Raw genomic sequence first — 26,421 nt, forward strand, 5'->3', positions numbered from 1 at the left:
GTAATATTTTGTGACAAGTGAAAATTATGTGAATTCAAAATTAAATTAATTTCATGAATTCAAAGCTCAGTATTCATAATTCAAGTTTCATTGAGGTAGAACCACACTCACTTATTTATATGTTGCCTACGGCTGCTTGCTTTCTACAAAGGCAAACTGGAGTAGTCTCCACAGAGAACATATGTGGCCTACAAAGTCAAAAGTATTCACTACCTGGTCCTTCACAGACAAAGTTTGCTGACCTTGTTTTGGAAGGTTTAGACCTTGTCTATCCTTTCTCAAAGCCAGGCCAGACGCCTTCTGGTGTTTAGAGAACAGAAACCGCAGCCATGTCTGTACCTCTCATTAATAACCTTGGCAATGAATTAGATCCCCCTCGCTGGCTTGTGCGAGGAGAGGCCCTCATTCTCCTGCAAAAACTATCCAAGGCCTGCCTGCTGTATTCCAGCAACATCCAAGCGCTTAACCAATTGTTTCCCCACTAGGGTGTGCCTTCTCTTTAAGCAGGAGCAAAGATGTCTTGGCCTCTCCCCATTCTCCCCCACTCCTCTATTCTAACTGGCAAACAGCAGGCAACTTATTTATGTAACAAACACTTGTGTAGTGCTTACAACGCAACAGGTTCATTTAATTCTCACTGCGACCCTATGAGGTTGGTACTGTTATCACCACCATCCTCATGTTAGAGGAGGAACCGGAGGCACAGAGAGGATGAGCCACCTACCCCAGGTCACACCAAGTGGTGCCTCCAAGTGGTGGAGGCAGCATTCGAGCTCGTGTCGCCAAGCTCCGCGGTTTGGGTGACAAGTAGACCCCAGTTAAAGACAGGTTTCCCACGAGGCCGAGTTGGGGCCTTTGCCCAGATCAGAGCACCTGCCTGGGCCGCACCCCCCTCCTGGAACCCAGCGCGCCCCCAAATTGCTCCCGTGCGCGTCTCTTCCTGGCAGGAGGGGCGCCAAGGCCAGAGCAGCCGGGAGAGGCGGGGCGCAGGGAGCGTAGCGGCCGGCTGTAAACAGGGGCGTCGCCCCGCCGGGGCCCCCGAGACCCGGAGGCTCCCGCCTCCCGCCTCCCGGAGGCCGCCGGTCGCGAAGCGCTGAGTCACGGTGAGGCGACTGGCCCGGCGCCCTGCAAACCTGCCCGCCCTGCGCTCGCCCGCTCGGGCCGGCTCCCGCGCGCCCCGCCAGCCGCCACAGACGCTCTGGGTGCCGCCACCAACGCGTGAGTACCGGGGACGCGCGGGGCTGAGCTAGGTGGGGGTATGCTGGCGATCAGTTTGCAAAATCCTGCCTTCCCTAGCCCGCTTTAGACTCCTAGGGGAGATGACAAGAGATGCTTAAATAGTACTTTGATATTTGGTGAAAGCGGTAGGAAGGCTTTTCTTTTTGCAAAACACTGAGATCTGTTAAGTACCTCATCGGTTGTTCACATGAATAGAATTAACTGTAGGAGTCTGGAAGGGCCCAGAAATAGCCTAGATGGGGATGAAAATACTTCCTAGTTGCTTTTATATAGGTGATGACAGGCCAGTGTTGCTTTGAGCATTAAGCTCATTCCTGTGCCCCACATTCCGTCACCCAATAAATATTTATTGACTACTGTTCGAGGAGGATACATTTTAGGATAGGCTTTGACTAAGTAGAGGGTATTGACAAGTATAGCCCCTCTGAATAATAGCAGCTAACATTCCCATAGCACTAACTGCACCCCCTTAAGGTAGACATCGTATTACTCCCATTTTATAGATAAGAAAACTGAGGCAGAGAGAGCCTCAGGTCACACAGCTGGTATGTGGTGAAGCTGGAATGCAAACCCGGGCTGCCTGGCTCTGCTTTTTGCTAAAGCACCTGTCTTGGTTTCAGTAGGAATCTCTGAAGGAATTGATTACATTTCACTTGAAGAAGAGATTTAGGGGCTTGGGGGTACTGTCCACAAACACTTTAAATGGAAAAGAGATTGATTATATTCGTTCTGTGATAATCCATTGGTTAGAACTCAGACCTCCCCAAGAGGAAATACTTTTGAATAATAACTCAGGCTTTAGGTCAGTCCTGAAATATGGGATGCCTTGTCGAGGGCAGCTCGTCCATGACTTGCCCATGCTCTGCAAGACTTCACGAGAAAGCTCAAAGATTTCTTGCCTGAGAAGTTGGCTCTAAACCAGGGATAGATGAGTCTTTGAATTTAGTGACTCTCAAAGAGCCCTTTCAATGTCAAGATCTTCAGCAGGTTCCGGTGGGAGTCATGGAACTCTTGGTTTTTCTCCGTGTTCCCCATGGTTGCCACACAAATCCCCACCTATCAGCCTTACCGGTAGCCCCTACCTCATGGGGTGGCACTGGAGAGTGTGGGGAGGTCGACAGAGTTCAATGAGATAAAGCAGATAAATTGCTCATTAGAAGTTTTTAGTTAAGTGCCCAACAGTCATACGTTGATTAATGAAGGAGATATATTCTGAGGAATGCATCCTTAGGAGATTTCATCATTGTGTGAACACTGTAGCGTGCACTTACACAAACCTAGATGGTAGAGCCTACCACACACCTGGGCTGTATGGTATAGCCTGTTGCTCCTAGGCTACACACCTGTACAGCGGGTGACTACTGAATACTGGAAGCAATCATAACACGATAGTAAGTATTTGTGTCTCTAAACATATCTAAACTTAGAAAAAATACAATAAAAATACAGTGTTATAATCTTATGGGACCACTGTCATATATGCAATTCATCACTGACCAAAACAGGCCATTAGGGAGTGCATGACTGTATTGCTAACTCTTGTACAAGGTGACTATAGCATTACATTAGATAACAATTGTAAATAATTGGTGGAGTACTGGGCACCCAATAAGGACTCATACATGTTCACCATCATTAGTATTGTTTTAAATCACCTAACATAGGTCCTGTACATAGTAAGCAGTCAATAACTGGAGCTGCTACTATTTCAGGAGTCTAATTTTAATATCTTTTATTTTGTAGTCCATGGATGTTCCTTCTTTTTTATTATCCCTCATTTTGTCCTCTATCCTCTACAGCTCAGCATCAGAACGCGCTGTTTTTAGACTTCGACATGGGGCCCTCCAAGAAGGTGACTCTATCCGTGCTCAGCCGGGAGCAGTCAGAAGGGGTTGGCGCGAGGGTCCGCAGAAGCATTGGCAGACCCGAGGTATGCTGGTTGGGTAGCTGCTTCTTGCTTTCTCTTCAGAAGGGACTTTTGGGACATTGACAGTGACTTGAGAATAGGAGGCCAAGATAGTCATGAGCTGTCCTGTGGGGTGCCTAGGTGCAAACTCTAAACTTTGCAGTGGGGGCCCCATGTAGACCAGCCCTGGCCCAAAGGCGATTTCTGTAGTGTGGATACAGAGATCCTGGGCAGAAGGTGCCGCTGAACTTCATGAAGCGTCCCTGCTTTTCTCTCTGCTCGTGCACGCCCTGCCCTGGGCTGATCTGCTCTCTACCTCCGCATGCACATCACCAAACATGCCCACCTTACAGTCCCCCAAGTTTATATGCTCACACTTTAATGCACCAGGGAATAACTCTGATTCCCAATTCCAAATGCCCAGGAGAGAGAATCTGATTGGCTCGGCGTGGGTCAGGTCTCCACTTCTGGCCAGTCAGACATTGCCAGGGATTTGGATTCTGGGAGAGACTGCTGGCACCCAACTCTGTAGACCCCTGGTGAGAGGCAGGTGTAGATGGGGACTAACTCTCAGAGAAGGTGATTATAGGCTAGGTAGATGTCTTTCAGCATTAGAGAATGTTTTCATTAAATAACATGGGAAGCTTGGGATTTGCAGGGAAAAAATCTGACATACACAGAAAGGTATCAGATGATAGTCATAGCCCAAAGAATATAGCCCCCAGCGCCATACCAGATTTCAAAAATTTTTTTTGAATAAAACAAGAAATACATTAGGGAAATGGATTCCATTTTGAAAAGTGAGGCTGGTTTGTCCCTCTTTTTAAACTCTACTTTGTTATTTTCATACTACTTTGTTGCTAGACCTAAGCTTTATATCACCCATTACATAATGGTTACTTTCTCTACTTTTTCGTCTTTGAAAGGTGCTTGTAGGATTTTTAAAAATTCATGGCTTTCCTTAGTGAGTGCTGACTTACATTGTCAATGGATTCAATGTTTTTTAAAAAATTATTTATGTTTTAAGTTGACAAAAAATATATTAATGGTGTACAATACGATGTTTTGATATGTATATGTTGTGAGATGACTATATCAAGCTAATTAACATATACTTTACCTCACATACTTATTTTATTTTATTTTTTTTTTTTGTGGTGAGGACACTTAAAATCTCTCTTAGTAGGCTGGGTGCGGTGGCTCATACCTGTGATCCTAGCTCTCTGGGAGGCCAAGGCAGGAGGATTTCTTGAGCTCAGGAGTTGGAGACCAGCCTGAGCAAGAGCGAGACCCCATCTCTACTAAAAATAGAAAAAATTAGCAGGCGTGGTGGTGTGCACCTGTAGTCCCAGCTACTCTGAAGGGAGGATCACTTGAGCCCAGGAGTTTGAGGTTACAGTGAGCTACGATGATGCCACTGTACTCTACCCAAGGCAACGGAGTGAGACTCTGTCTCAAAAAAAAAAAGAAGAAAAATTCTCTTAGTAAATTTCAAGTATACGATACATTATTATTTATCATTGTTACCATGTTGTGCAGTAGATCTCTTGAACTTACTCCTCCTGTGTAACTAAAACTTTGTATTCTTTGACCAACATCTCTTCACCCTGCCTCCCAGTCCTTGGTAATCACAATTCTATTCTATGCTTTTATGAGTTCAATTTTTTTAGATTCCACATGTAAGTGAGATCATGCAGTATTTGTCTCCCTGTGCCTAGCTTATTTCATTTAGCATAAAGTTGATTGGCCACTGAGGCAGGGGGAGAACTGTCAGCCCAGCTCTCCATCGGCCCCATCAAACTTCCCCCTGTCTGTGCCTTTGTGGTTTCCCTTTCCAACATTGGCTTCCTGTTTATCCCCACATGCCTTCTGAGGTTCATCCAACATTGTTTTCCGAAGGATACACACAAACAGGATTATTCTAAGGGCTGAATGCACAGGGAATGTTGGGGAGATGCAGATGGAGGTGGTATCATATTCTACTAGGTTACATCACCAGCAGAACAATTGGAAAGAATTCTGGGACCCTGAAGACACCTGTCAGTAAACCATTATTAAATGTTGAGGATAGCTAATACTTTAATTAGTCCATCTGTCAGGAACACATCTGAGAATTTCTTAATTGTTTTTGTCCTGTGAACCCCTTTGGCAGTCTAGTGAAACCTATCAATTACTTTTCAAAACAATGTTTTAAAATATATAAAATATATAGGATTACCAAGGGAAGCTTTTATACTGAAATATGGTTAGCAAAGTTTAAAAAAAACAATTTCATAATCTAGTAATTTTACATTAAATAACAAGATTTGGTGGCAGTTCTAATAACTCCCTAATTTCAAAGCTGTGAAGAGCGTGAATAATATTTCAATATGCCTACTCACAACTGTCTTATCATGTGAAAAATGGCTTTGATTTCTGTTGGTGACAAAGTCACAGGTACTAGGAATTTACTGTGGTTCATTGACTACATTCTTAATTGAAGAAAATGTTCAATTTCAGTCTGGAGGTGGTGGTGTGAGGGTTGTACAACAATGTGTATTTAATGCCACTGAATTGAACACTTAAAATGGTTAAAATTCTGCATTTTATGTTACATATATTTTACTACAATAAAAAAAATCCAGAAAATAATTGAGTAGAGGTTAGTGAGAATAAAGATGTAATATTTTTCCAGTCTAAGTTTACAATCCCCCCAAATTCTATCAGTAGACCCAGATAAGAGTCCTTGGCTGGAAATTGTGCTTTAAAGATCCTCATATTCCACTGATTCAGTTCTCCTATGTCCCACATATGACTCTACCCTAAGGAAAAATAAATGGATGGGAATCATTCCTAATCCCATCAACCTGGTCTAATTACTATTAAGACAGAAGGTGTTTCCATATGATTGTATATTTTACATCATGAGGATTATATAAGCAATTTTCTGCCCTAATTTTTTCATTTAACATGGTAGCATAAGGGCTTCCCATGTTATTAAACATCATTCAGCTAGCTATGCCATATTCCATTGTATATGCAAATCATTATTCTCCTACTCATGACCCGATTTTTAACCATTTAGGTTCTTGCCATATTTTTTCACACTCTGCATGTTACCAACTTGCCAGAAAGTAGGCCCCTAACCCTCCCATCAGCATAGAATGAAACCATCTGTCTAACATCAAGGAGGTTACTTTTCAAACTCTCTGCACCAAGACTTATGTCTCTGAAGAAATATAAACTTTGGACCCCAAAGCCATTTTAGCATAGAATGGACAACAGTGCTCAGTATTAGTGGTTACAAGTGATTTGTTTCCTATGACTGCAAATGTGGAGATGGAAGAGTGATTTACAATGCTCCCAATGAGCCTTTCTGTGATTCACAATGAAGAAGAGATGGAGTGAGGCTGGCTCACACCCTTCATTACAATTACAGAAGAGCCAGGCTAGCCAGAGTGGAATTTGAATGGCTGAATAGCATGGTATTAAGGAGTGGTTCCTCTGTGCTCCCAGCAGGAGGGAAACCCACTACTCAGCTGCTCTTGCCTCTATACTCCCCCTTGCACTAGACACTCCGTGGTGAGATGTGATTCTCCTTGCATCACTTTTCTTTTTCTTTTTTTTAAATGAAGATTTTCCAAACATAGAAAAGTAGAGAAAACAGTATCATGAATCTCCATGTTCCTTGTATCCACAATGATGAACACATGGGCAATCTTGTTTCCTCCACATTGTTAGCCATTTGTCCTCTCAAAGTATTTTGAAGAGAATTCCAAACATTATTTGATTTCATTTACAAATATTTCAATTTGTGTTTCTATTTTTTTTCTTTTCCTTTTTTTCAGAGACAGGGTCTTGCTCTTGCTCAGGCTGGTCTTGAACTCCAGGGCTCAAGAAATCCTCCCGCTTCAGCCTCCCAGAGTGCTAAGATTACAGGCATGAGCCACCATGCCGGGCCTAATTTGTGTTTCTAAAAGAGAACTTAAAAAAATAACTGCAATCCCATTATCACACTTAAAATTTAAAAATTCCTTAATATTATCAAATAGCCTTGACTAATCTTGGTCTTCACTGATTTAGCCTCTGTAGATGGTGTTCTACATTATCAAGGTCTCTAGCTATTGAGTCCAGGTAGAGGGGCATAGTCACAGCTCAAGTCCATTCAAGGCTGTTATCTAGATCTGAGGTTTGGATATGTGCTGGCAGTTTCCTTCTACCTTCTTGTTGTTACCCTCAGGCTCCAGTCTAGAGGCTGAGTAAGCCTATAAGGTAGTCTGAGCTGTTGGAGTCTGTCTTGAAGGACCTCTACCTTCTGCTGCTGCCATATTGTCTTGATGTAGGCTGATCTAGAATCACCTGGTTCTAGGCTGCCACCATAGGCATTGTTGCCTTTATATCAGTTAGGATTAGGTTTAACTGTGTGCAACAGGAAGCAGCTTCCAAAACCAATGATTTACATAAGTAAGAGTTGGTGTTTCTTTTTTGTAAAGCCCCCAAATAGGCACTCTAAGGTGGAAGAAACTAGCTCCCAAATTATTAATTTAACTATTTAATTATAAATTATCCTTATGGGGAGCCTTGGGAGCTTGTTCTTAAGTATGGAATGCCTTTTAAATCGGTTCGTCTGTAACCCGGCGGTTGCCTGTATTTTGAAAGTTTATAACAGAGACAACAGGTCTAGATAATTTTACAGACAAATTGTACAGAATATTTAAGTTACAGATCATTTCCATAATGAACAAACTCTAGGGGATGAAACCTGCGGGAGTGCTGCTCAAATCACTTTAGGAAGCTGACATTGCCCGGCTCTCAGGACCAGACGAGGCCAGCAAGTAAAAGGATAATTACATCACATTTATGAAAACTGTTGTGGGAATCATAAACCAAATATTAAGCAACCGAATACAGCAATGTATAAAAGAGATAATATATCATGACCAATATCATATATTATCTGAACAGAGCAAATTTGGTTTAATGTTAGAAAATCTACTTATGTAATTTACTATCATTGAGAGATGAAAGGAGAACAAAGCATTGAAGTATCTTAATAGTGCAGAAAAAACATTCCAAAGAATTCAACATCCATTTATGTTTAAAATAAAAAACCTAACAACTTCATAAACTAGAAGTAGAAGGGAAATTCCTTAACCTTATGAAGAGAATCTATAAAACATTAAACAACTTGGTTGGTTACCAGTGAAACTTTAAAAAGCAATCTATGTAAAATCAGGGAAAAGACAAGGCTGTCTACCACCATCATTTCCACTCAACACTGTTGTACAGGTGCTAGTTTACACAAAGACAAGGAAAAGAAATAGAAATTATAAGGATTGGAAATGAAAAAAGAATCTCATTATTCGCAAATTAATGGGTGTTGGTTGGAATATTACTTCCAAATACTCACTCCCTCCCTGTAATAGGATTATACACCCCCACCCATTTTTAGATGCACTACCCATGAGTCCCCCAGGGAGGGTGTAAGTGCCCTCCTCCCTGACTTTGGGCTTGGCCTTGTCACATGCTTTGGCCAATGGGGTGTGTTAATGTGATTGTGCACGATTGACCTGGCTTGCTTTTGCTCCTGCCCTTGGCCATGAGAGCAGCATGTCTTCAATAGTGACCACTGTTGCAGAGTGAGAAAGGCATGTAGAAGCCAGATGAGCCCAACAAAACCCACAAAAACTATAGTCTGCCACAGCTTTAATCTAATGCAAGCAAAAAATATTTTTCATGAACTATTGGGCAAAAACTTATTGATAAAGACATTGGTTATATGAATGTCTCAAAGAAAACCCAAAAGAAGCTATGGATTAATCATTAAAATTAATAAGAGCTTAGTAGTGTTCAAAATCTCTTTTCTATTCATATTTCTAATTTCTAGCATCAAACTGTTCAAAATGTAATTTTAAAATGCTATTTGCAATATAGTACCATTAAAAATTTAAGTTAGCTAGAAAAAAGTTTTTAGATATATATAAAACCTTTATGGAGAAAATTACAAATCCTTATTGAAAGACATTTTAAAAGACCTAAATAAATGTAGATAACCATATTTATATTGAGGAAATATTGAGGAAAACTCAATATTATATAAATGTTAATTCTTCCCAAATTTATCTATAGATTCAAAGCAATTTCAATCAAAAGACCAACATTTTTTTTCATAGAATTTGACAAATTTCCGAAAATTTATATAGAAAAACAAATAGCCAAGAATAAGACAATCATAAAGATATGCTGGTGACAGCCACATCTGTTTCTAATTCTCATTTGAGCTTGAGACTTATCTTCAGTTGCCTGCTAGTCTTTGCACAATATAATGTACACTGAAGATTGTTTTATTTATACAGAAAACATTTATATAAATATCTCAAACTCAACGTGACTTAAAATGAAGTCACCGTGGCTATTTCAAGGCAGCTTCTTCTGTTCCTTTGAGCTGCTGAATGGCCCTACCATCTTCCCAGACACCATGGCTAGACATTTGGGAATCGTCTAATGCTCTTGCCTTTTGCCTCCTAAATATCTACCCAGTCATACAACCTCTCTCCACTGCCACTGCCATTGCCTTAGCTCTGGCCTTTGCCCTCATTCGTTCAGAGAATTGAAATGACCTAAATACTCTGTCTCCTTTCTTCCTTTCCCAAACCATCTTCCACAGAATGAGCTTTCGTAATTAGATCATATCAACCCCTGATTAAAACCCATCATCTTCAGGATAAAATCCAAACTCCTTTAAGACTTGGCCTGTATCCTCTGCCCATCTCTCATCATGATTCCATGTGCATCTTTTGCCCCAATAGAGTAGTTTCCTTGCAGTTCTTCAAGCATGCTAAGCTGTTTCTCTGCTCTTCTACCTGGAATATCCTTCCTTCTCCTCTCCCTGCTACTTGATTAACTCCTACATATACTCCAAGACCCAGCTTAAGTGCCATTTTCCTGATAGAACCTTCTCTGATCCCACCCTATCTCATGTGTGTAAAGTTGTCTTCCTCCAGCATTTATTGTCATATTGATTTTCTAGTCTATTCCTCCATAAGATTATGAATCTGTTTAGAATACAGACTGTATCTTGTTTGTACTTGACTATTTATGTCTTAGGTGATTATAAATATTTGTCAACTCTCTGTGCTTCTCATAAAATGTCAACTCTGACATAATTAGGGAATCCCTGTGTATGTGTGTAAGGAGTTCTTGAAAGCCATTTTCATTGCAAAAAGTTGCTCATGAGGCTATGTAATTTTTGATGAAGTTTGCTGGATTTGTTCAAGAATGTAGCCCCTGTTAGCATGGCTTAAAAGGCACATCTAATCTGCTGAATTTTATTTTTATTTCAGTTAAAAAATCTGGATCCGTTTTTACTGTTTGATGAATTTAAAGGAGGTAGACCAGGCGGATTTCCTGATCACCCACATCGAGGTTTTGAAACAGTAAGTACAATAATTTGACTATAGAAGTATGTGTTTTAAAAGTTGCTCTCATTTCTAGTAGAAAATTCAATTTTAAAAGCAATGAATAAAAGGCTAAAATTAAATTATAATTTGCTGACTTCCTACTATAGAATTGCAATTTCTATACTCAAATTTAAATACTTACTGTTTTTAATATTCTTTCAATTTGCACCACTAGAGACATTCCTATTTGAGCAGTTAATAAAGAGCAACAATTGGCTTCTTAAAATACTTTCATAATTAAAATAATTTATTGGCGATAGAAGAAGCTATTTAAGATGTGATTAAAATAATTTTATATAGAAAATCTGTTTCTATACAAGAATTCTCAGAAATATTTACCCAGTCAATTATATAGTATTATAAACCCCAAAGACAATCCAAGAACTATCTGAATGTTTATATTAACTTCTAAAGAATTATAGAATCAAGGGGCCAAAATATAATATACTAAAACTTTAGGATTTTAAGGACATACACATACATTTACAAGTATAATTATAAAATTTACAGATTCTACTGAACACTAATTTTCAGTTTTAGTTAGATACAGAAATAAAGATGTATAATATATTAATAATATTGTGGCACTTTCAATGATTCCCATTCTCCAAACAAACATATATTCTGGGAAAGCTCAGGGATAGTTATTTCCTAGTTACAAGTTTAGCCATCTGCTTGGTGAGAACAAGTTGTATTCTTAGGAAACAGACCAGGGCTTGTTCAAGGCTTAGTGTGTTTGCAAAGCCAATAAGTGAATGAGTAAATATTTACCAAAGGCTGGCGACATGCAGGTGTTGGTGTAGGGTGATCTTTTGTATACTGGGGTGTGTGCTGTGTGTTGGGAAGTGTGGGTAGAAGGCAGAGGGAGGGAGGCTAATGAAGAGTGGAGCATGATCCCTGCTCACCTCCATGTGCAGTCTGGTTAAGGAGGTGAAAGATGGACAGGGAAGGAGTGCACCACTGCATTGTAAAGGTAGAATGAGCCAAGAAGCTTCTGGAAGCAGGATCCAGGATAGTTGGACCCTTCTCCCTTCCTCAGTTAGCCATTCGCCTTCCAGTTCCCTTCTCTGCTAACACATTGAAGGTGCCGTGCCTTGCTTTACAGCAGTAATGGAAGCCATTCCTTTCCCCTACCCTACACTTGTGCTGGATCTTGACCTTGTTCCCAGAATACATCTTTCTGTGTTCTTGCTCAAGGTGCTTCTTGTCCACTCCCTCCCATGGTTCTGGTTACAGTCTTACTAATCCTTCAAGGTCTTTTCAAATATCACTCTCTCTGTCAAGTTTTGCAAATGGTCCTGAGAGGATGTGTTTTCTCCTTCATTTGGTCCCCATAGCATTATATTTTTTACCAGTCTCATGCACACTATGTCTGTATGGTGGCTTTGATCATATTCTGTCTTGCATTAGAGTTGGGAATTGCCTCAACCTCCCCACACACACCCAAGGGGACTGTAAATTGCTTCAACTGAGATCACGCCACACCAATTGAAGATAGTATCTACTGTCTGCATTTAACTGGATAATAAAAAGAGATGGTTCTTGCTGAGGACAATGAATACATTAAATAAAATGAATGATGAAACATACTGCTTTCACTTCCATTATGGAAAGTGCCTTCTAGGGGGACTGTTTTATAGATTGTAAGGTGCTCAACTTTAAACAACTCTGTAAAGGAGTTCAGTTGTAGAATATTGGTGTTTGGCTTTCTTTTTTTGTAAGAATTTTCCTTAAAACTGTAGCTGTAATTATTTGTGGATTCTGTATTCACGAATTCACCTACTTGCCAAAATGTATTTATAACCCCCAAATCAATACTTGTGGTGCTTTCATGGTAATTCACGGACACGTGCAGAGTGGTAAAAAGTTTGAGTCGCTCAATGTGCATGTTCCCAGCTGAGGTTGAACAAGGAGATGCTCTGCTTTCTTGTTTCAGTTCTCATAATGTAGGCAAGTGTCCTTTTCAAAGCCTATTTAGTGCCACATGTTCCATATTTTTGTGCTTTTTGTTGGTGATTTCACTGTTTAAAATGGCTCCCAGGCATAGTACAGCGGTGCTGTGTAGTGTTCCTAAGCGCAAGCAGGCTATGGTGTGCCTTATGGAGAAAATATGTGTATTAGATAAACTTTATTCAGGTATGAGTTGTAGTGCTGCTGGCAGAGTTCAATGTTAATCACTAATATATACTAAATAAGATGTCTTTAAACAGAAACACACATAATACAAGGTCATGTATTGATTGGTTGAAAAAATCATGACCAGAGGCTTGAAGGAACCCAATCCTGTATTTCTCCTAAGAGCAATGGTTTAGTAATTGCTAATTTGATGATCATGGCAAATTTATAGTGCATAGCTATCTCAAATGATGAGACTCGACTGTATCAGTTTTCCCCAGGAGTGTATGTAAGCCAGACACTTAACTGTCTCTTAATAATGTGAACTTTAAAAGTCTGAAATTTAAAGCCAGGTCCACTTGTAGTCTCTCATCACCTCCTCTCTGGAAATTTTCTTTTCTTTTTTTTTTTTTTTGAGACAGAGTCTCACTCTGTTGCCCAGGCTAGAGTGAGTGCCGTGGCGTCAGCCTAGCTCACAGCAACCTCAAACTCCTGAGCTCAGGCGATCCTCCTGTCTCAGCCTCCCGAGTAGCTGGGACTACAGGCATGCACCACCATGCCCGGCTAATTTTTTCTATATGTATTTTTTAGCTGTCCATATAATGTCTTTCTATTTTTAGTAGAGATGGGGTCTCGCTCTTGCTCAGGCTGGTCTCGAACTCCTGAGCTCAGAACGATCTGCCCACCTCGGCCTCCCAGAGTGCTAGGATTACAGGCGTGAGCCACCGCGCCCGGCCGAAATTTTCTAAATTATACAGGCTTGTTGTAAATTTTGAAAATACTGACTATATAAAGAACAAAGTTACGATCACCAGTGATGTTATTTTACCATTCAGAAATAGCTGTTATTATTTTGATGTATTTTCTTCTAGTACTTTTTTCCTGGTATCATATTTATGTTTTGTGGCTTCTTTTTAACTTAACATTATACTCTTAGCACTTTTCAATATTCTTCAAAAATTAATTTTTAATGGCTTCCTTAAGCATTTGCCATGATGGTTGACCAATTGACATTACCACAGTGATGTATGAAGGTACCTGTTTTCCCTCGACATCACTAACACAATATATTTACTTGGCTTTTCTTATTTTTGCCATTTTGACAAGTGAAAAATAATGCTTTTTGATAGTTTAAATTTACATTTCTCTTATCTGAGTGAGGTTGATTTTCTTTTCATTTTAAAACATCTATTTCATACATATTTATATCCTTGTCTTGTTTTTTCCCTGCTGAGTTGCTTGTGTTATTCTTATTGTTTTGTGGAAGCTTTTTATATATTAAGAGAATCAGACCTTCTCAGTGATAGGAGTTGCATTAGTGTTAAGTGGGATTAGGCTTGTTTTATTAATACATGTCTCCAAAGGTAAACCTTTGGATACAAAGCATAGATACAAACCAATAGAAGGAAGAACTTTCTAACAATTAGTTATGCAAAGATAGAATAGGCTCCCCGAGTCAAAGTGGTTTTCTTAAGCCTGGAGTAATATAAGCATGCACTAAATGTTCACATAATGGTTGTGTTGTCAGGATCAATGTTCTTCACAATAGTCAGTTCTGTGCTGGAGCTTACATTTATTTTTTTAAATAAAAATTAAATTATTATCTACTAACAAATATAAAATATAGCTAATATAATATTTTGAGTGCATGCTTACACTTGTTTAAACTGATAGTGATAGATGATCAAAGAAATGTTGAGAATGTTATTCTTTAAAATTCCCATTATCTCAAGTGTGACCCATGAACCAGCAGAAGTATCACCTGTAATCTCAGGCTCCACCTCAGAGCTACTGAATTGGAATCTGCATTTCAACATCATCAAGTGATTGATATACACATTAAAATTTGAGAAATGCTGGTCTAGATGACCTTCCAAACCAGCAATATTATGATTCTGTGAGATAAGAGTGAGAACCTGATTTTACTAAGGTTAATGGCTAATCTTTTTTTTTTTTTTTAACTTAATGCTTAGGTTTGGGTAGCTATATATTTTCTGTTAAAAACTTGCCTATAAATTGAGGAAGAAGGCATACCCTGGAGAAGGAAGCACAGCTGGTGATCACAAGACAAAGAGAGAAATGCATTCAATATTTCCTGCCAGGAGCTTGGACTCTGGGGAGGATTGTTTTCAAAAGGGCTGAGTGGTAAAGGGTGAAATAATTTTGCAGTTGCCCTATTTCTGATCAGGCTTGATAATGTGATTTGTTTAGGGTGAGTATAAATGATCAGAAACAAAGAATGATCTGAAAAATAGGCAAGCCTTGCCAAAGTTTAGCTTGAAAGAAAGAGAGGTACTTATATAATAGTTTATACACCTTTGATGAACCTTTCACCTACCCTGAGAAGAAACATGTTTTGTGCCTTTCAAAATCACCCTTAAATGATTAAAAGCCTCGGGACTTTTCAGGTTTTAGCACTGAAAGTCTCGTGTGGAACACCTCAGTCCTGAGCAAACTGGAATGGTTGGTCACCACTGCTTAATGAAATTTAAGAACTGTTAGGAAGGACCCATCCTTCCTGCTTTGCAGGGACATTTTAGGATAGTCTTGTCCATTATGTTCTCAATTAGTCTGAGAAGTGTTTTTAAAAGTTTTTCACTACAAGCCTCAGCAAGTTCTTTGCTTTTGTTCAGGAGAACAAAACCTCCCTGTTTCCAAGGGCGTATCCATCAGAAAAACCACACTTGTATTTACTGGTTGGTAGCAGGCAGCGTTTGCATGCAATGCCTGAACAATCCCAGAGAGGAAGGGAAAGGTCCTGGTGATTCACACCTAAAACTAAAACTTGTGACCGGATTCAAACCTCCCGTTTCCCACACAGCCCTTTTTTCTAGCTTGCTGTGCACCGCTTTCAAAAGCAAACCATGCCATCAGGGCTGAATTGAGGCTGGGGAAAAAAAGAGACTTGATTAAATGCAACAACCATTTTGGAAAACTAGGAAAGAATACTTTCTCAATATCATAAAGACTCTATTGTTCAGTGAGCATCTTATGTCATATTAGCCATCTTCCTATTAATATGAAAAAGAAGGCAAGACTGTCTACGAGCACCATCACAATTTAATATGGTTCTGGAATCTTTGAAGCTATTACTAAATAAGAGTTATAGCTTTTGTAAAGGAAGAGGAAAATTATTTACTAGTAGGTAATATGATAATAAAAGAAAGCCCCACAGTGGCCGAATCTGGCTTTGGTTGGTGACTCGACCGGGGGAGTGAGGAGGGCTTGGGACTTGTCCTGAAGTTGTGATTACAGGGCAGCATGTGAATCTTAGCATATATGTTGATTTGGCGTGATTTGGGGTGAAGGTAACAGATTATAGGAAGGAAGCTAAAGCCACCTCCACCCCTAAGACATCCCTTGGCACCAACATACTAAGAATGTAAGCCAAAACCTCTTAGTTAATGGCTGGATATAAAATAACTATGTAAAAATCAACTATTTTCCTGCATTAAAGCAATAATCAGATATAATGGGGGAAAACATTCTATTCATAATGGCAATATGAGTCCTATATAACTCCTTACAAAAAAGTTATTCTCCTTTATCCCAGTAATCCTACTTCTATAAATCTAATAATTTCCTGAAAAAAAAAAAACTACCCAAAGTGAGAAGGAAGGCTTATTATAAAAATGTTTATTCTGGTACAATTTTTAAAAATAGAAAAGGAACAAAGCATTCAAAATAATAGTGGAATGATTATATATCTGCAATTATATATAAGGAAGTTATTGTATATCTGAAAGATGGAATTTTATGCAACATTATTTATAAAGACAAACATTGTAAACAATTTAAATATTCATTAATCATGGAGTGTTTAAATTGGAATTTTCAGCCTCCACAACTATTGACATTTTGGGTGGCTAATTCTTTGCTGTAGGGGGCTGTCATGTACGTTGTAGGATGTTAGGCAGCGTCCCTGGCCTCCACCCACTAGATGCCAATTGTATCCCCCTACCCCAGGTTGTGACAATAAAAAAATGTCTCCAGACATTGCCAACTGGGGGTGGGGTAGGGATAAAATCACCCCTGGTTGAGAACCAGTAGTTTAAATACATGTGTCTGATACAATGGCTTACCACACAGCCCTAAAGAAAAATGATACAGCTTGCTATGTTCTAAGATAGGTACATGATATTTGGAAAGTGACAGAGGCAAGAGCAGAATTGTGGCATAGTGTAGGATTTGTATTAAAAGCAAACACTATATATTTATTCTTTTTAATGATTTATTAACAATTTTATTATGGGAAAGATGGACTATTTTAATGAATGGTTACTTCCACAGACTACACTGATGCAAAGAAAATAACATTTAAAAATACATGTTATGGTACCAAAAGAAGATGGTGCTTAGAGACAAAACAAACACATAACAGATGCAAATGTATATTCACAAAGCTTTTAAAAATACTGGTTTTTAGTATATTCATAAGATTGTGCAACCTTCACTATTGATTCCAGAACATTTTCATCACCCCCAAAAGTAAACCCATACCCATTTTCAGTCACTTCCGATTTCCCCTTCGTCCCTTTAGTAACCACACTTACTGTCTCTCTGGATTTGTTTATTCTGAACATTTCATATAACAGGAATCATATGATATTATGGTCTTTTGTGTTTAGATTCCGTTACTTACTTAGGTTCATCCGTGTTGTGTTGTAGCATGTATCAGTACTTCATCCCTTTTTATAGCCGAATAATATTCTATCGTACGGATAGATCACATTTTGTTTATCTATTCATCCATTGGGTTGTTTCCACTCACACCTTTATTCTTGGGAATGCCTGGGTTGTCTCTGAAAAAACACTCAAGAAACTGGTAACGCTACTTCTAGAGAAGGTTACAGGGTGATGAGGAAGAAGGATGGGCAAGATTGTTAATTTCCATTTTAACTCTCTTTTTCTCTGTACCTTTAGAATATTGAACTCTATTTGTTAATTGCTTAAGAAACTGATGTTTTCAAAATTCCTTCTTCACATATCACCCCTTCAGATATTTAAAAGTAAACCCTGCTATCATGGACAGTGAGGGTCCTGATGGTGACTTGCTGTCCAGGAACACTTGCTGAAGTTTCCTACCTGGATTTGTCCTCTCTAGATAAAATGGATCTGGTTTATGTTCTATTCCAGTCAACTGGATAAACTATATACGCCATAAACTGGATAATAATATGTGCCAGTGTTGTAGTGGGAAGGGTGATCTGTGCACCATTAGAGGGTTCCACCAAATTTAAAAGAGTGCCTCAAATCAAAAGGATAACTTTCTCCTCCACAGCATATTTTCTAGGCAAAAGGAAATTAAAACAGTGAGCGCACACCTGTATTTAGAACTGGAGGCAGAGGACTTTGAGTTTGCACGAAAGTTAGAAAATGATTAAGGAGGAATGAGAGAGGTCCAGTTGCAGAAGTTTCACGTTCTGAGGGAGAAGCTATCTCTTCTAACAGAAAGGCCTGGGAGGGTTTCAGGGAAAATTTGGCCATTTAATAGGGCCGTAAGGAATAAGTGAGATTTGGCTCTGGACAGTGGAGGTAAAGGAGAAGGGCATGGTATGGCGATACGGTAGAAACAGTGAGTGGTCTAGTCGGACTTAAACATTGGATGTGTAAGGGTGGAAATGGGGGATGTGATGGGATCTAAAGCTGTACGTTGGGCCATTATCGGGGAAGGCCTTCAAAGTCCAAGCTTAATCACTAGTTATGGACAAATGACTAATAGTTGACATCCTGAAACTCTCAAGTTAACACAATTGTGTTAAAGTAGAACCATCTTTAGCCTAGAAGTTGGGCTTTTTGTAGAGTACCATGTTAATGGTTCTCAGATGGGGGTGATTTTGCCCAGCTGGGTAGCTTGGCAATTTCTGTAGTCATTGCTGGTTGTCACAACTGAGGGGTGCTACTGCCATCTAGTGGGGAGAGGCCAGGGATGCTGCTCAACATCTTAGTTCACAGAACAGTTCCCATAGGAAAGACTTAAACCCTGTTCTGTGTCAACAAGCATTGGTCATATGAGGGAAAGTAGCAGTTTAACTGAAATATTCTTTGAAAGTAGTCCAGATAAATTCCCAACACATTTCCCCATCCACCCCACATTACAATTATAAACAAAAACCATTCATGTCTTAGAGGCTGCATTCCTAGAGTTCTTAAGTAGAAAAATCTGCAGGGGGTGGGGGGGATGTAATAAAGACTATAAGCCAGTCATTAAAACATTATTTTATGTCACCACATATAAGATAATGCTTTTCAAGTGAGACTAAAAATAAGTCCAAAATAAATTAACATAGATCATCACATAATAAAAAGCTTCAGGCAAATCTTCAGCACTATTAGCAAAGCCACTTCAAAGTTATCCAATCAATAGACTTTTATTTTATTGTATTTTATTTTTTTATTTCAGCGTATTACGGAGGTACAAATGTTTAGGTTACATATATTGCCTTTGCCCTGCCTGAGTCAGAGCTTCAAGCGTGTTCATCCCCCAGATGGTGCACACCGCACCCATTAGGTGTGAATTTACCCATCCCCTCCTCCCCCCTCCCACCTGCCCAGCACTCGATGAATGTTACTTCTATGTGTGCAGATGAGTGTTGATCAATAGACTTTAAAAATGAAAGGCCTGACCACACAGGATTAAGCCCAAAGGAAATTTTCCATGTAACAATATTAACTCCCATTTTATGAGAAGGTTCATATATTTATGTATTACCTCTAAGCCTCACAACGACCTTGAAAAGTAGGAATTGTTATCTCCCCATTTTACAGATGAGGAAACTGAGGTTCAGAGAGGTGGTGACTTGCTGAGTTCGTATAGCCCATACAGAGCAGGATTCGGTGGGCCCATCTGATCCCAGACCCACACTGTCTACTTTTCTATGCTATCACTCCTTCTGGAACAAAGTTCCCTTTCTCTACATCTGATATTTTCTCCATACATTGACACATTCAGATGATTAAAAAATTGTTAATACTATTAGAAATGAGATTGCACGGGTGACCTAGATCACATAACTGTGAACATCCCATACACCTGCTACTCACTTACTGTGGGACCTGATGCTTTCATGGTCCAGGGATCCAGATTTTCCTACCTGTAAGTACAACATAATGCTCTCACTTGTCCTCTAAACTTCCAGTGTGATGAGGAAATTGATTAGATTGGTTGTACCTAGCTATTTAAGGACAATCATTTAACTTCTTAAAACTGCAAGGAGACTGTTCATGATCTAGTAATAACATGATTAACAAATTCATACTTTAATTGCTTATGACATTTTATTACAGTCTAAAACTTTTTGCCTCCTTCTGTATACCCTTTTCCCCCACCCCACCCCAGCTTTGCCCCAAAATTTCATTCTTTTAAGGCTCACCTGGGAGGATGCCTCCTCCATGAATCACTCCCTCATTCCTCCAGATTCTTTATCAGAATCGATCTTTCTTCTGTGTTTCCACCGGAGCTACTTGTACTTCTCTGTAGCTTTCACTTCTCTTGTCTGCATATTTTAGTAGTTTATGCCCTGCTAGAGTGGCAGCTCTTTGCAGGTAGGGAAGGAATGGTCACTGTGTTCCTTCTGGATGATTCCTAACTTCCTGTGTGTGAGTTTGTGATGACATTTTCTCCCGTGTGGGCCAAAATGAAAGAAAGTGGCGGGATGGGAAGAGAGCACGAGTGTGCGCAAAGTAGTGGGTCTTTCCAAGAGATAAATTTGTTTTATTTAAAAGATTGTTCTTTATTTCTTCCTTTTCTGGTTGTTAAAATGGCCTTTCCTTTATGAAATGATGACCATAATAGATGATTTTTCCCTTACACAATTTGAATTTAAAAGTTGGCACCCCCCACACCATTGAGGAGCATTCTGTAAAATACTTTACCAGTACTCTTCAAAATTATCTAGTTCATGAAAAACAAGGAAAGAGTGAGAAACTGTCACAGATGGAAGAAACCAAGCGGACAGGATGACAAGGATCCTGAAGCAAGAAAAGGACATTAATAGGAAAACTGGCAAAAACCACATAAGTTATATACTTTAGTTAATAGTGATGTATCAATGTTGGGTTCTTAGTGTTGACAAATGTACTGAGGTTATGTATTAATAATATGTCAATGGCAGGAGAAGCTGGGTGAAGGGTACACTGGAACTCTGTATGATCTTTATAACTTTTCATAAATCTAAAATTATTCTGAAATTAAAATTTTATCAAGACAAAAGGGAGACAAAAATTGGCATCCCTATCTAAGACCCCTTTATTATAAAATGTTTTATTACTTCTTGAAGTCTAAAATCCTGGGAACTGTGGCCCAATAACATCAAGTACAATGAACATTAAAAGTTTGAGAAATTAAATCTCTATAGTGAATTGAATCAGGGAATCATAATGGTGTACCCATAAAAAGGTGAAATTTTAACAAAATATTAAAACAAAAGGAAAATTGACATGAGTCCCTCAAAGCTACCCCTCTGTAAGGGCCCTGTGAGCCTTGAACCTGCCCAGGACCATGTGTGCAAAGGAGCCTTTTCAGGCACATCATTCTTAAGCATCTGCCTTGACAATTTTTACATGGAGACTGTGCTGAGCAGAATAACTTACCCCTGTGCTGCAGTGTAGCTGATCCCTTAATGACTAGCTGCCACACAGTCTTTAAGCAGAGACACCATGTGTGTGCTACAAGACATATTTAGTAATCAGTGGATCTGTTGGCAAGACACGTACCTGGTTTGGTGAGGTCTGATTGTAGAAAAATAGTGAGTACACATCATTTGGGTCAGCAGAGGGCTCTCTTAAGCAACAATAGTTCTAACAACCTACTTTCTTTCCTAGGTGCAGATAGAACACTTTCGTTTGTGGAAATTTGGGGAGTCATAGAAGTTGGCAAACCATTCATTCCCTACAGGTCCCTTCACTATAACATAGAAAATAAAACAGTGGAAGCGAATACCTTGAGCACAGTTTTACCGGATGTAGGTACCAGTTAAGAAGTTGGGCTCCTGATTACACTGGGACCGAGGGGGAATTTGTCTGAAGAGATTCCCCAAAAGGTTGAATCCTGATCTGGGTTTGAAGAAGAATGGGACTTTTCTGGCCCCAAGGCTCCAGAAGCAGTCAGAAGGTTCTAAGGGAGTCTGTAATTCAGTTCACCTGAGTAGTTAGGTTGGGGAATATGATCATCACAGAACCTTGATGTGCATGTCAGAAATTTTAATCAGAGTGAAAGGAAAGTGAGTAGGTTTGGGAGACTTTTGAGAAGGGGAACAACATAAAAAATAAGAGGAAAATAAGTCACTTATTCTTTTCTTTGTAGTGAGACATTGTTGGGTAGAACTCTTGAACATCCATACCAAAGAAAGACCCCATGACACCCTCATCTTGGGACTGTGAAGCCGGATCAGTCCATCAATTCTCTTCCCATGGCCGGGAATCTGGAAGCCTATTTTCAGATTTGCATACAATAGCACTGGAACCCTGAGATAACAATAGCACTGGGACCCTGAGATAGCCAAGCCAGTTCGCCTGAAGCCCTGGAAGCTGGCAAAGTCCTCCTGTTACCCATGTGAAACCCCTGCAGTACTGGCTGCTATTGCAACTCCCATTAGATCTCTCCTCTGAGGCAAGCACTGTGCACACAACACATCTGCCAATATGGCATCGGCATTTGTAAGGCAGTAAGGGAGGGTGAAGATAGTTTTATTCTCAGAGACAGAAAATGCTGTTATCGGCTGGGCGAGGTGGCTCACGCCTGTAATCCTAGCACTCTGGGAGGCCGAGGCGGGAGGATCGCTCAAGGTTAGGAGTTCGAGACCAGCCTGAGCAGGAGCGAGACCCGTCTCAACTAAAAAATGGAAAGAAATTATCTGAACAATTAAAAAATATATATAAAAAATTAGCTGGGCATGGTGGCACGTGCCTGTAGTCCCAGCTACTCGGGACACTGAGGCAGAAGGATCACTTGAGCCTAGGAGTTTGAGGTTGCTGTGAGCTAGGCTGACGCCACAGCACTCTAGCCAGGGCAAAAAGAGCGAGACTCTGTCTCCAAAAAAAAAAAAGAAAGAAAATGCTGTTATTAACAGTGTAAACTTAATCCCACTAAGCCATGATATTTTTATCAATAATATGTAGGTAAATAATATATTCCCAGGATCACATGCTTTGTAAATGCTGAAATGCTATACAAATACAAGATGCTATTCATTCATTCATTCAACACATCTTTAGTGCCAGCTGTATACTAGGCATTGTTGTAGATGAGTAAAAGAAACAAGTCCCTGCCTTCGAGGGGGGTTACATTCTCTTAGTGAAGACAGACAGTAAATGAATAACTAAATAATTATATATATAGTATCCCATAGTGAACTCCTCTGCAGGGTGGTGGCAGGGAAATGTCAAGGCAGGACCTGACAGAGCTTTAAAATACTTGGATTTGCCCGTTGGCCAAATACCTGAACCTTGTTTATCTTTTCCTTTTTGTTAAAATCACCTTTTGGTGCTTGTGAAGGTGTGTATGTGGGGTTGGGATTGGGTGAGTCAATTTAATGGGGTGATTTTTCAAGTTTTCTGCTCAAGTCATTAGAATATTTTCGTAAAATAACATGGGTCCTTAATGGTATGTATTCAAACATAATGTTGTATCCTTGAAGACTAGTTAGCAGCTTCTATTATGCAATATGTTCCATGCCGGCATCTCTTGGCCGTGATCTCACTCATGTTTTTGTTTTGTTTTTCTCTTTTTCCTAACCAGCTAGTAGTAGGAATAAAAACTACCATTTTAGGGCAAGTGGAAATGAAAGGAAAACATAGTTTTCCTTATAATATAAACTTTATATATAACATAAACAGATCTTGCATCTTATTCCCAAACACTGAATGAAGTGCTCACACTCTGCCTTCTACCAGCCTGAAACAACAAACTATGTTATCTCTTGTGTTGATTCTTCAGAATTAATTTATAGTTCTTTTCAGGTATACTTTTCCTAAATTTCACATGGCAGTTGACACTTTTCTTTCATCATTGTTGTGTGTTTGTATCCTTCTCCCCCCAAAACACAAACACATGAAGAAATAAAAACCGACAAGGAAGCACAAGTATTTAGTAAAGCCCTGTGGGATGGACTAGAAGAAGGAAAAGAGGAAGCAGGACCACGAAGCACGTCAAGTGCTTTGAGAAAACACCTGTTTCAGATTACAAATTTCTTACTTAATTAGACACACGCAACTCTTGAGTTTAAACATAACACTCAAAATTCGTCAACCACCCACGGCAATTCTCCAGGTGTTTGTGATTATGTAATGCCCTAAAAAATCATCTGGATTGTGTCAACTCCCAGAAGTACTGCTTCAGCTTTTAAAAAAAATCCTCTCCAGACATTAATTTATATGTAAGTCCCCAGTCTAGCATTTACAGCACTTAGCAAAAATAAATAAATAAATAACATAAATAAAATAGAAGATTATAGTAAATAAAAGGTAGGTGGCTTCCTTGGTTTCTGATTTTTCTCCCCAAAGGCTGAAAGTATGCTTTTTGCTTTAAGTAGTAAAAGGTAGTCATTATGCATTCAGTAAAACTTCATTGAGCAGACTTCTCTAATTCAGACTTTATAGTATATAGAATGGAAGAAATGAGGTTTATTCTTGTATTACCTGGGAAAAGAGGATGTCCACACTGCAAAGGTAGAGGAAAAAAGGGGATAACAATCTTCTCCATCTTTTAAAAAACAGTGTTGAAATTGCTACCTAAAATCAAATTTGACAAAAACACCGTCTCTTGGTGTTCTCTTAAATTTTCATCCTGAAATGAGTCATGCTCACCACAATTTACTTTTTCAAGTTGCCTGACATTTTTAGATGGTTAGCAACTCAAAAGCCCTTAGGCTTGGATAATTGAAAAATATTTGGGGATGGAAAAGCATATGATTTGAAAGAGATTTCTTTGAGAACCCAAAGGGGAACTTCAGCCCAAACAGAATGGAATTGCCTTTCTTATGCAATTATTTTAATTAAAAATGCATGTGTAGCAGGACAAGAAAAATGATTCTAGACACCAGTCCTTATAGTTTGGCTGGTTGTTTAAAAGTTGGAAGCTTTTAATTTTTCCCCTTAAATATTTAAGCTTTTTATTGGATCCTAAGTGCTTTGTTCCTATTCTGACGTGAGTGCCTGCTGTAGAAATTACAGGTCTGTTCCACCCAGTAACACATGTTATAATTGGAGCTACATTGTCCTCACATGTAGTATGGAGCTATTCTGATTCTTAGTGTTTCCCCTCACGTCTCACTGCCCCATTCACCTAAGCAGGGAACAGATATTCACCAGTGTCTATGTAGAATAAAGCATATCATTTATTTTCATCCACTGATTAGCAGCAGCATCTTAATTTTTTCCAAAATAAAAAAGTCATTTCAATTATAAGAAAGCAAATTACTGATTGCAGAAAATTCAAACTATCAGAGAAATGGAAAGAAGATAATAAAACACACCTGCAATTCTGCCATCTGGAGATGACCACTGTTGACATTTTGATGTGTGTTCATGTGGGCACCTCCATGCATACTAACACGACTGGATACAAATTTATTTAAATGAGCCTATTTAAATGCATTGTTTCATTTGACTCCTTTAAATAGATTTGCTGTTCTTTAACCTGCTTTTTCAATTAAATAATATTTCATTATCCTGTGTCAATAAATAAAGATCTACATCACTTTTTAACAGTTGCACAGTATTCTCTTACATGGCTCTACTATAATTTAGTTAAAAGTTCCTTATTAACCCATCATCTAGATTGTCCCTGTCTTATACTATTATAATAAACATTGCAAAGAATAGATTTGTGCAGACATTTTGTATTTTTTTGCCTCCTTAGATTTAAATCTTAGAAGTGTATTATTTGCATTTAAATCCTCCATCCATTTGGAACACGTTTTTATATATACTGGGGGCTTACTCTCTTTTCTCATAGGGTCAGTTAATTGTTCCAAGGTCATTTATTGGAAAGTGCATCTTTGCCACATTGATTTGAAATTGCTGTTATCATATATTAATTGCCTATACAAATGGGTCTCTTCTATTCCTGTGCCCATGTTGTACTGTCACCATTACCATAGCAGGTTCCCAGCTGGGGGTTTAGACTTCAAACCTAGAACCTCTAATTTCTGTAGCCATCTGCTTGCACCTGCTGGGGTGAAGGTTCTGTACCCAGTGTACCTCAATGACACTGTTCTGCACGATGAAACAGGGAATCCTGTTTTGTACAGTCCTGATTTGTACTGTAGTGAGTGCCCGATAAATATTTGGTTTCAAGAACTGGCATCTGATAAAATTAACTGAAGAAGAGAAGGGTTTATTATTATATAAGGCTACAGTAGAAAACTTCAACAGCGTGATGGTAGCAGGTCTTTTATTGCCTTTAATTTGGGTATTAGAAGGCATAGTAAATAATGGCCTGTTTTCCCAGCCTGAATTCTCAGCCAATTGTGAAGATAAAAGAGTAAGAAAGATAGCAGACAAAAATATACGTTTATTGCTGATCAAGCTGATATTGGAGAAGGTGGCTTATATCTGCAGGCAGGTGGCCTTCTGGATACTGCGCCTGAAAATTAGGTAGATTTAGATCTCACCAGCTATGCTGGACCCCTGCAGACCAACACCATGGGGTGAGACACAGGGGCAAAGAGCAAAGAGGACACTTGCTTTCTATGGGCAGGCTGAATCCCAAGAGAAAGGAGC

The 26,421-nt window shown here is 39.2% G+C and overlaps 1 protein-coding gene across 1 annotated transcript in view; it reads left to right on the plus strand.

Annotated features, from left to right (window-relative positions):
* Positions 1 to 1,190: 1,190 nt before the first annotated feature.
* PIR (pirin) overlaps positions 1,191 to 26,421 on the plus strand; it is a 91,622-nt gene continuing 66,391 nt past the window's right edge. The window contains exons 1-3 of the mRNA XM_069463694.1: positions 1,191 to 1,218; positions 3,039 to 3,169; positions 10,468 to 10,560. Coding sequence (XP_069319795.1) covers positions 3,074 to 3,169; positions 10,468 to 10,560 — 189 coding nt within the window. The 5' untranslated portion in view covers positions 1,191 to 1,218; positions 3,039 to 3,073. The remainder of the gene's footprint in view (positions 1,219 to 3,038; positions 3,170 to 10,467; positions 10,561 to 26,421) is intronic.

The sequence above is a fragment of the Eulemur rufifrons genome, chromosome 30 (assembly GCF_041146395.1).
Source record: "Eulemur rufifrons isolate Redbay chromosome 30, OSU_ERuf_1, whole genome shotgun sequence".
In the NCBI taxonomy this organism is placed as follows: Eukaryota; Metazoa; Chordata; class Mammalia; order Primates; family Lemuridae; genus Eulemur; species Eulemur rufifrons.